The sequence below is a fragment of the Heloderma suspectum genome, chromosome 2 (genome assembly GCF_057233095.1).
Source record: "Heloderma suspectum isolate Gila_16-S chromosome 2, 16-S_ref, whole genome shotgun sequence".
Taxonomy (NCBI): Eukaryota; Metazoa; Chordata; class Lepidosauria; order Squamata; family Helodermatidae; genus Heloderma; species Heloderma suspectum.
In genome coordinates this window covers 89226585-89238772 of record NC_139459.1, presented here as the reverse complement: position 1 = coordinate 89238772, position 12188 = coordinate 89226585, and the positions used below count along the sequence as shown (strand labels likewise).

Here is a 12188-nt window from a genome sequence, read left to right as displayed (position 1 = left end):
AAGGGTGACATTCGCGGTGGCGGGGAGGCACTCCGTCCCTCCACCCAAAATTTTCTCTGGCCGGCTCCGCTCCACGGAGATTCTGCAGAGCCACCGGCCAGGGCTGCCCGCAGCTGGACATCTTGCTGCTGGGCAGCCTGCAGAGACGCAAATGGCAGCTGCCGTAGCCACCGCCATTTGCGTCCCTGTAATTTGCCGTGATAGGCTATGTAAATATTTACGTAGCCTATTACGGCCAAAAAAAAAAGGGAACGCAAATGGCGGCCACTACGCCATTTGCACCTGTCTCTTTTGCTGTAATAGCCTACGCAAATATTTATGTAGGCTATCACGGCCAAAAAAAAAAAAAAAGGGAACACAAATGGCAGCCGCCATAGCCACCACCATTCAGTCTAAATGACTGAATAACTACTATCAGAGATAGAAGTGAATAAAAAGCTGGGCTGTTGAACCTACAGGAAATTGACATTTGACTGATGAAATGAATGGTCAGTAAACTGTTATTCTAAGATTGTATTATTAATGAAGAACTTTGCTTATTTAAACATAAATAAATAGAAGTTGGATAAAGTCTAAAACTATGAAAACGCCAATCAGATAAAAAAACAAACTGAAGCGCTTTTTTGTAGTTGGAATTAATACCATGCTGAAATTGTTTTCTGATTTTTTTTTTTACCATTTTCATTCAATTTGAAAGGGAAAATGGTTTTCAACTAATTTTCAAAGGAGAAGAAAAATATGGTAAAATTCTCACAGGACAGATATCTCACAGGAAGGGTACAGGGCTCTTGCACATACTTTAATTTCAAGATAGCCGAGGGTGTGCACATGGGCATGTATGTGAGCATCTTATCTTTCATCATAAAACCATCTCTCCGGCAGTGTGCAGCTCCCCCAGCTCCCCATATTTCAATTAAAGCCCAGGGGGAAAGATTTCATGTGGTAATTCCTCCCACAAGGGTCTTTCAGATGAGGAAATGTGGGCAGCCAGGGAGGCTGCAGAGTATTGGAGAGATGTGTAATCGAAAGAAAGAAGATGCAGCACCCTCGGCCATGTCACAACAATAGGCTGTGCTAAAAAACGCCACCAAAGGTCATTCAAAAGGGATTCTGAATCACCCAGAGAATGAGGCAGACAAGTGGATGCCTCTTTTGTTAGGGAAGAAATCTTTCAGGAAATTGGAGGGCAAGTTGTGGCACAGCACTAGCTGGTATGCATGCTATTTAACCATACATAAGTTGCAGCAAATGCTGCCAATTCAGAGCAGGTGGAAATTTGGAAAATCAAGCTCAGATGTCTGAGATATAGTAAACAACAACAGGAACATCAATTCATCACTTCTTTATGAAATTGGATTCCAATCTGGTCAAGACTTTATGAACGAGAAAAAAAAATAGCTAGCAGCTCTGTTCATTCTAAAAAATGCCAGCACCACCGAGCCCCAACCCAATTAACCTGTGCATGGGAACCAAGACAATGAAATGAATGTGGAGGTCTGCTCACACAGAAGTTAAGATGCAGGTTCCAGATGAGGGTGTTCAAATATAGGTAAATTTTCCTCACATTTCAAGAATATTTACTTTGGTGTATGATGCACATTAACTTTTTCAGGGCACATATACATCATACAAATTCCAGCGAATCCCTTATTCCTCGTTCCCAACTGCAGTCAAGCTTTAAGTACTTGTAACTATGTTTGTCCACATCTTTCTCTCTCAGTCCATCTCTCTTCCATTCTTCCACCCTCTGTCATTCTCCTCATTGTCTTTTTTATGTTGAAAGGTCCTTGGGGTAGTCTCCTGTCTATTTTTTTTTTAAAATGGGGGGGGGGGCAAGATTACCCTGTAAAGCACCATGTACACTGATGACACTTTGTTAGCAGCAGCAACAATATGCTACTATACGGTAGTACAGTAGTATAAAGCTATAAAGCTCATACTACAATACTGGAAGGATAAAAGCTCACTGCCTATAATGCAGTGGATTTAATTGAAGACTTAACAACACTAGCAACATTTGAAAGAGTGGTATATATGTGTCACTTGCAAATGGACTTACATTTGGATATCTGGTCTGCTTTTACTGAAGTTTATGTGTAACCTATTCTTTTTTCCCCTTTTTTTCTCCCTAGAACATTGTAATATTTGAAACTGAGGACTTTAGAGTATGTTGTTATATTTTCAATTTTTTGCTTTGGTATGGTTTTGTTTTGTTGAAACTCACAATAAAAAAATGATTAAAAGTACTTTTGCAGTAGTAGCAGTAATTATATCTATAAAGCACTAATCTCACAGACAGAATTTATATCATATTATACACTGATATATATCAATATCTATCAGATCTTTCTACCTCTGTTTTCTTACAAGTAATTCAGTATAATATTGAACTCATGAACATGGCCTTCAAATTGTACTTTGTGACAATGGTATATACCATTTTATTACCAGCAAAATATTAAAACTTTCTTTCATAAATGAAAACATAGCTAGAATAACAGTAAAATGAACTGACCCATGGTAAAAGGCAATCAGAAGGCTAATACATCTTTTGAAAACCCAAATGATATGCCCTCTGTGAATTTCCCCCTTAACATCTTTTGGACAGGTGCCTAGCAACTATTTCACATATATGTAATAATGAAGGTAAAACGTTAGCAAAATTATCTTCCTACAAATACTGATGAAGTAATTCTGATCTTCGTGTCATTATGCAGTTTTTGAGTATTCAGACTCACACAGTTTATATCAGATATATATGAATGAGCTGTATTGTTAAAAAAAATTGACTCCAGCTCACATATGGCCCTAGAGGCTAGATTTTACATGGGATAAGTTGCATGAGTGAGCCTCAGGCAAATGGATGAATCACATAAGCGGGGCCTACTCATGTCATGTACAGATTTGCATGCCTAGCTCCTGGCTATCTATGCTGCAAGTTCTATGCACCGTGAGGGAAAGTGCACGAGCCCCAGACTCACCCCCATGTCACCCTGCATGTAAAACCTACACACTAAGGGCCAAACTAGATGAGATGCCATTCGTGCAATTAACAATCGCATGAATGGCTTTTTAAAAGCAAATAGCAGGTGCAGCTGACCAAATTCACACTGGGACTGAAGGCAGGAGGGATTTAATCCTTTGCTCCCTGCTGCAGTCCCAATACAGATTGGACTACTTGCACCTGCTGTCTTCATTGGAGGAAAATCTTCCATTGGTACAAATGGGAGTTTTCTTTCCAAAGCACCCAGCAGGTGAGGGATACCCAATTGAAGGGCAAAGGGTAAAAGCCTCTTACCTTTCCTGCCAGGCTCAGCCCCCCTCCCCCGGTGACTGTTATTTACTGCTGTTTGTGCCATTGCTAATTTTGGGAATGGCACTTTGTCTAGTTTAAGCCCGCTGTGAAACTGCACCAAAAGGCACAATCCTATGCACATTTAGACAGAAAAAAAGCCCTACATCTCCCAGCATCCTTCTAGGCAGCCATGCTGGCTGGGGCATGCCGGGAAGTGTAGGCCTTTTTTATGTCTAAGCATGCATAGGGCTGCACCCTTAATGGAGTGTACTTAGATTTATTACCTAAATTGCCATGAAATTCTTCATACACAAGTCTTGGTTTTCTGATTAATGGAAACAGCTGGCTGGCCTGTCAGAACTTGCGAAACTCCAACAGAAGTGGGAGATGTAATTTACATGTGCCTGAGCCAGCTTTAAAAAGCAATCTTCCCTCCCTAAGTTCTCCTCGACCCATGTAACCATGAGCAGTGCAGGGTGGCCAAAAGACACATGGGCTATGGAGAAATAAGGGTTAAACTTTAGGTCTCATTCCAAGAAGTACTATCCATTTTAACCTGGTATCAGTTACTTGTAACTTGGGATGGGGCAGGAACTAAGTAAGCTCCTCCATTTGCTCTGCTCCCTCCTGCACCTCCACTTCCTCTTACCATTTCTTCATACAAAGAGTCAATAATGCCAGCGTCTGCTAGGTGAATTATGGTTTCATCCACTAACCAATTAAATGGGAGTGCTTCCATTTAAGCCAGTTTCATCCCATTCACAGCAATGGAACAGAGCTGGAAGGAAGGGAGGAAGTTCATGAAGGGAAGTTTCTCATTCCCTCCCCACTGCAGATATCTGCACCCCACCCCACCCACCCCACTGCCTCTCTGCTATGTAGGATGAAAGGAGGCTGCTGGGAGAAGAGGAACTGGCTGGATCCTAAGATGTTCACTTATGGAAGTTTACAGAGCCAACATTTTGTCCCCTCCTTCACCCAGCAGCCTTCCATGCCACATATCACACGGTTCAGGAAGTCTTTTTCAGGGGTGCAGGTGGCTGCAAGGGGAAGACGCTGCAACGGGAAACTTTCCTTCCATGAATGCCTTCCATTAACTTATCTTATGGCTGAAACCATTAAATACAGCCACTGACTGAGTTGTGGGTTGCAGGCTGTGATTTGAACATTTTTATAAATAAGATGGCAAGGGAAGGTGCCTCCCCCCCTTTATATAGAAAGGTAAGAAATATATAAATAGTCTTACCTTAATGTTGATTTGAGGTTTATGTCTCTTGGCCAAATCAATAATGTTCACACCATTGTAATAAAGATTTTCAAAACATCCATGAAAGTTTCTCCATGGTGATATCCCTGATTTTCCAGGCACTGGAATCCCTCCAAAGCTGAGCTTAGAAAGAGAAGAAAAATCAATAACAGTATTAAATAATTTTCTGACAATCTGCTTGCAACATGGATGATAAAAATGTGAACAATGGAATAACACAGCAGCAGTCCCATATTGGTCAATTTAAAATCAACCTATTTTTAAAAATCTCTTTTCAATTGGCAAATGCATTAACTTAAAATGCAGGTTAAAATGAAGACCACAGGAAGAGCACAGTAAATAAGAAGTCAAAGAAAATCATTTAAACAATTGAGCCTTTCTTTTCTGATAGTGGTACTTTCATTCAATCAACTCAAGAAAGGAAAATGCACTACTTATGCATTATGCACAAAATGCATTACTTCGGATGTTAGACTTGAAATAACAGAATAGTGCAGTCCTGTGAATATTTACTTAGAAGTAAGACCCACTATGTTAAGTAGGTCTTACTCTTAGGTAAGTGTGCACATGATGACAGACTTAGAAAAAGATAAATAATGTAATTCTATATTATTGAAAATTTTCTCAATCTTTGTCCATTTTCCATATTACATCTTTCATGTGACTATTGCAACTGCTTACCTGAAGTTTTCAAACTGATGGAACAACTTATGTACACCTTTCAGAAATATATTTATTGTTATTCCTTATTTTGATTAAGCTACACATTGACTTGACTCACTGACACCCTGTTCACTGTGCTGTATGCACCAGGCTGTGCGCACAGAGTACTTGCAGTAACATACTCTCCTGTATACTTTAACAGACCAAGCACTTTTGGGTGCACAAAGGTAGCTGCCCAATTTTTTGAAGTACTCTCTCACAGGTGAACAAATTCTGTTTGTACACCAAAGCTCCCATGTGCACATAAATGTGTTTAATTCAGGTATGACTCTGAGTCATTCCAAACAGAGTTGAAACCAATGTTATTCTACTTAGAGAAGACCCATTAAAATGAACTGTACTTTTGTTAGACCAACATTGGATACAAGCCATTAGAAACAACCCAAAGGGTGATAGGATTCAGGATAAGCGTCTTAGCATACTAGTGCTATAGACAACTTGCCCTCTTCCACAAGCACTAGGGCACAACCTCACCTTGGTCTAGAGCAGGAGTGGACAACACATGGGCTGTGGGCTGCATGAGCCCCCCCTGGTCTTTGGTGCAACCCCCACTGCCCCCCACCACTATGCCATGACATTTGGTGGTGCAACCAGTAGTGTAGTGGCAAATCCAGAAGTGCAGGGCCCCTTTGTGACAAACACAGCCACGCCCCCTCACAGCCACGACCCTTCTAAGATTGTACAACCTTGTAAGATATACAGCCTTCAACTAGGATCCAAAAACAGTGCAGCTGAGAGTGAGGCAATGGACAATGGTATTTCAACTGGATGTCTGAGAAAAAATGCAGGGGTATTAAAATATTTTTCACTCACTCACTCACTCACTCAAACACATTTTAGGTTTTCAAAATATGATACTCGATGGAAGCTTCACCCTCTCAACTCAGCCCTCATGGATAGATCCCTTCTCATTTAAACAGCCCCCTTGCACACTCCCTTAGAGCCCCAACGTTACCCATTAGCCTTCCCTAAGCTTCTTCATTAGAAGAAGCTTCATTAGACTAGCCTTCTCCCCCCTCCCCCTCCAACAGAAATATCCACACACCCAGCTGGATTGAACTACATGCGCGCGCACACACACACAGTGGTGTAGTGGTAAATCTGGAAATGTAGGAACTCACTGTGACAGTCTCCAAGGGCAATCCAAAACTTTCAGGCAGCTGTGTCAATCCGTATCACCAAACCAGTTCTAGGAGTTTTTCATCTCCACCAGGAGCAGGTCTTTGGTAAAGTGCATTGGTCTTAGTTGCCCATTCCAGACCAAGCCATCCCAAATACTTTTCATTCCAACATGGAACAACATATTGTTGCTTGGGAAATTCATTCTCCCCACAGTTAGTGAGGATCACAGCTAAGCTCAGAGGGAACAGGGAATTCTGAGGGGGGTGGCAGATGACATCAGAGTCCCTGCTAATGAAAACGTGCTGGGGCTGCATGCATCCCTGTGAGCCCTGCCTCCACTATACCACTCGGTGCAACAGCAGTAATTGGTAGTTTGCCACCAAAATTCAGCAGTTTCCCCTGCATTTCTGCAGCACGACACAATGGAAGCTGAAAAGAGCCAAATGTAGTTTGCAGTGCTGAAATTCAGAGATAAACTGCTGAATTTTGGTGGCAAACCACTGATTGCTTCGCAGCTGCTGTGCTGCTAAATTCTTGTGGCATGGCAGCAGAGGCAGGGGTGGATCCAGTCAGGGGAAGGATTGGCCCCCAGACCAACCAAAGTTGCCCACCCTTGATCTAGAGATGCCAACTTGGGTATATACATTGCATCTTTAAATTCTTTGATGCTTTGGAGATAAGACAGCACAGCATCTCCTGCCTGTTCCTTCCCCAGTCTTTTCATCTGACCCTTCCCCTGCCTGCTGCAGTTAGCACCATTGCTGGTAGAATACCAGCACATGGGGAAAAAGGATGTGGATGTGTTGACTGACGAATTAAGCTTCATTGCCTCCAGTTCCACTGAGGAATATAAGTGTATACAGCACTAATCTGCAGGATGTAAACCAGCATCCCTGACCCTACATCAACACCAGTGCAAAGCTACATTGCATGCTATTGCTGAACCTGCTCTTCTTCCACACCCTGATTCCTGAATGGCACTGCTGTGTCACACAAGAATTGGTATGCCCCTTGAAAGACTGTAAACATTACAATTACAGAAGGAATATTTGGCTGATTTATATCAAAGCAGAAAAGTCAAGGGCTCGCATACTTCTAGGTCATGTATTACTAAACATCCAGAGGAAAATGTACAAGCTTCAACAAAAGTCGGAATGTTAAAACACTCCCCTAAAGCTCATGGTCTCCTTTAATTGCATAATTGCATTTACATAACAAAGATAATAAATCTAATAAATGAAAGATAATTTTCACACCTCATAATCAAGGTCCAAATAATTGAATTCTCCCTTTGCATGAAAATGGTGAGTGTGTTTATCAACTGTAAAGTTCACTTGATTATTGAAATGTTCAATGAGGACTGAATGCCAATGCTGATCATCCAAAAGGCTACCCAGAGTGATATTAATCTGGGTATCAGCAGAATATATTTTAGCATCACCTTCAAGAGGAGAAAAACAAACTGTTAGGTCTGTTGCAATAAACAATGTAGACAGTGAACATATGGTCAGTTTAGACTTGGTCTTTAAAAGGCAGATTACAGAGAAGATGTGCAGTATGATTGTGCACTTGGTACCTATGTTGATGAGTAAGGAAAGCTTTCCATTAGCTAATGCCAATGTGATGCGATCCCCATTCTGTCCTTCTCTGTATAGCAGAATCCCATCTCTTTGGATAGTTTTAAACTTCAGAGAAATGATGTCTTTCAGTGCCGTCGTGGATTTAGGGTTAAATCTGTAGAGCAGGAAACTCTTCCCATCAAAATCTGCCACTTCAGACCCTAGAAAGAACATAAGTAAGGGCTCTCTTACAACACATTGCTGAGAAGAGAAAAGTACATTTTCCTTGTGTGATAGTCAACAGGAGAATGTGAAGAATTTTCCCATCCCATTCTATAATCATTATGGAACCAGTCAAAGGTGGCTTCCTGAAGATTCCTATGGGGGGGATGGAACAGAAATTGCAGGGGATTGGGTGGGGAGGAAGAGATTTCAGTGGCTACAGCAGGAGGGGAAAGTATAATTAAATGGAAAGTTCAAAGGCTTGGTCTTGGTCATATTCAACATTAAATTGTAAAAAGCACTTTATATTATAAGAATATTTGTTGTGGTTTTGAAACACAAAAGAGAAGTCCTACCCAGCAAGTGCAAATGTACATTTCACATATATGAAATGTCTGCATTGTCACAGGAGGTATGAGCATTTCACCCTTTAAAAATGTACTTAATGTCTCATGACATATTATTTAGTCCCTTTCACGGTGATATATATTCACTTTACCAAAAGGAAAAGATTTTAGATGAATAACATAAAATAATATCTGTCACAATCTGTTACTACCTGACTTAGAAATACATAAGGGAAGAGATAACACTCAAGTCAAGCACACAGAGTATTCACACTGCATAAGTAAAGAAGGCAAAGGAGATAATAGTTCTTGAAAGATACATTTATGGAATAAATGAAGATGTAGCAGACAACCAATAATATATGAAGTCATTTTTGAACTCATTGAGTGTCTTTTTCCAAGTCAACGGAAAGGTGCTATCTAACATTACTTAATTTGACAAAAATATTGCGCTACATTTCGGGGCACAATGTAATGTAGAAATTATCTGAGAAATTATCCTATGCAAGCCCATTGAGATGAATCCATGATCTGTAGCGGATTGTGCCTGAACTGTTTGAAAAGGTGCCATTTTGTGTTATCCACAGTATTTTAAAACAACAATTAATATCAGTAGAACCACACTATATTAAGCTTTGCAGAGGGCCCTTCTTTTGAGGCTAGCCTGCTGCTTTTTTTCCAGTTCTCTGTCCTGTTCTATAAAATGAATAAGGCTGCAATCCTATATCCACTTATCTGGGAGTAAGCCCCACTGAACTCAGTGGGACGTACTTCTGAGTAATATGTTTAAAACTGCATTATAAAAGTTTTACTTTGGAAAGGACAGTTGCAAGGAGGACACTGGAACCTTCTGTACATCCATCACTTTTTTAAAAAAAATTAGTGCATTTCACTAGGAAAATTAGACCATTAAATCTAGGGCATCAAGTGGCTAACAAATTACACATTCAATCTATTTTAAATATGTTGTCATCTATCCTTGACACAGGGCAGCAGATAAATAAAAATCAATTAATGAATTCATTAGCACTGATAGTTATTCCTAATCCCTATAGTATTCCTAACCCTCTACTATTCTCTAACACTGAACAGTAACCTTCCATATTAACAGGAACACATACATTTCTGAACATTAGTCTCCTTGTAACTAAGGCTTGTGTTTTCTATTTTCTGACCTTCAAAAAACAACTACTAAATGTGAATTTACTTTATTAAAAGAACAACAACAAAACCACATTTCTGTTCTAGACAAATGTGAGATTGTTCTAGTATTCCTAAGTGACATTTGGACCTTTGTTCTAAAATTTTATGTCAAAAAAGAAGCAGTAATATTCTGGTCATCAAGGATTAATTTTGCTTTACATTCCCTTCTTCACTTCAGTGTTCTCAGACAGCTTTTAACCGCTAGTAGCACAGTCCTAAAAAAAAACACGCAACACCCCCCCACCCCCAATTGCCAAGAAAAGCTTTTAAAGTTCCAGGATATATGTGAGTGTTGTACAATTGCACATATGAAGAAATTAAGGCCTGTCCCTTGTGTACCAACATAAATTGGTATTCAGTATTGGCTTTGTAAAAATTGCTAAAGTAGGAAGTCAAGAAATCACCGGGATAACAGGCAGGCATGGCCTTGGTGTACAAAATGAAGCAGGACAAAAGCTAATAGAGTTTTGCCAAGAGAACACGCTGATCATAGCAAACACTCTTTTCCAACAGCACAAGAGACGACTCTACACATGGACATCACCAGATGGTCAATATTGAAATCAGATTGATTATGTCCTTTGCAGCCAAAGATGGAGAAGCTCCATACAGTCAGTAAAAACAAGACCTGGAGCTGACTGTGGCTCAGATCATGAGCTTCTTCTTGCAAAATTTTGGCTTTAATTGAAGAACGTACGGAAAACCACTAAACCATTCAGGTATGACCTAAATCATATCCCTTATGAATACACAGTGGAGGTGAGGAATAGATTTCAGGGATTAGACCTGATAGACAGAGTGCCTGAGGAACTATGGATGGAGGTCCGTAACATTGTTCAGGAGGCAGCAACGAAATCCGTCCCAAAGAAAAAGAAATGCAAGAAAGCCAAGTGGCTGTCTGATGAGGCTTTACAAGTAGCTCACGAAAGAAGGGAAGCGAAAAGCAAGGGAGAAAGGGGAAGATATATCCAACTGAATGCAGAGTTCCAGAGAATAGCAAGGAGAGACAAGAAGGCCTTCTTAAATGAACAATGCAAAGAAATGGAGGAAAACAACAGAATGGGAAAGACTAGAGATCTCTTCAAGAAAATCGGAGATCTCAAGGGAACGTTTTGTGCAAAGACGGGCATGATCAAGGACAAAGAAGGCAGGGACCTAACAGAAGCAGATGAGATTAAGAAGAGGTGGAAAGAATACACAGAAGAACTATACAGGAAAGATCTGAATGTCCCTGATAGCCATGATAGTGTGGTCACTGAACTTGAGCCGGACATCCTCGAGAGCTAAGTCAAGTGGGCCTTAGGAAGCATTAGTAACAACAAAGCTAGCGGAGATGACAGTATTCCAGCTGAGCTATTTAAAATCCTAAAAGATGATGCTGTTAAAGTGCTGCATTCAATATGCCAACAAATTTGGAACACTCAACAATGGCCGCAAGACTGGAAAAGGTCAGTTTACATTCCAATTCCAAAGAAGGGCAACGCCAAAGAGTGTTCAAACTACGGCACAATTGCGCTCATTTCACATGCCAACAAGGTGATGCTCAAAATCCTACAAGCTAGGCTTCAGCAGTATGCGAACCGAGAACTACTGGAAGTACAAGCTGGGTTTCGAAGAGGCAGAGGAACTAGAGATCAAATCGCCAACATTCGCTGGATCATGGAGAAAGCAAGAGAATTCCAGAAAAATGTCTATTTCTGCTTCATTGACTATGCTAAAGCCTTTGATTGTGTGGATCACAACAAACTGTGGCAAATTCTTAAAGTGATGGGAGTACCAGACCACCTTACCTGTCTCCTGAGAAACCTGTACGAGGGTCAAGAAGCAACAGTAAGAACCAGACATGGAACAACTGAGTGGTTCAAAACTGGGAAAGGAGTACAACAAGGCTGCATATTGTCACCCTGCTTATTTAACTTATATGCAGAGTACATCATGAGAAATGCCAGCCGGGTTGGATGAATCAGAGGTCGGAATTAAGATTGCTGGGAGAATTATCAACAACCTCCGATATGCAGACGATACCACCCTAATGGCAGAAAGCGAAGAGGAGCTAAAGAGCCTCTTGTTGAGGGTGAAAGAGGAGAGTGCAAAAGCTGGTTTGAAACTCAACATTAAGAAAACTAAGATCATGGCATCTGGCCCTATCACTTCCTGGCATATAGAAGGGGAAGAAATGGAAGCAGTGACAGATTTTACTTTCTTGGGCTCCAAGATCACTGCAGACGGTGACTGTAGCCATGAAATTAAAAGACGCTTGCTCCTTGGGAGGAAAGCTATGGCAAACCTAGACAGCATAGTAAGAAGCAGAGACATCACCTTGCTGACAAAAGTCCGTCTAATCAAAGCTATGGTTTTCCCAGTAGTAATGTATGGCTGTGAGAGCTGGACTATAAGGAAGGCTGAGCGCCGAAGAATTGATGCTTTCGAACTGTGGTACTGGAGAAGAC

The 12188-nt window shown here is 40.8% G+C and overlaps 1 protein-coding gene across 1 annotated transcript in view; it reads right to left on the bottom strand.

The window, feature by feature from the left end:
- CNTNAP4 (contactin associated protein family member 4) overlaps nucleotides 1-12188 on the bottom strand; it is a 333732-nt gene that overhangs the window by 129036 nt on the left and 192508 nt on the right. The window contains exons 6-8 of the mRNA XM_084829657.1: nucleotides 7984-8187; nucleotides 7664-7848; nucleotides 4542-4685 (exon numbers count right to left, since the gene is read on the bottom strand). Coding sequence (XP_084685783.1) covers nucleotides 4542-4685; nucleotides 7664-7848; nucleotides 7984-8187 — 533 coding nt within the window. The remainder of the gene's footprint in view (nucleotides 1-4541; nucleotides 4686-7663; nucleotides 7849-7983; nucleotides 8188-12188) is intronic.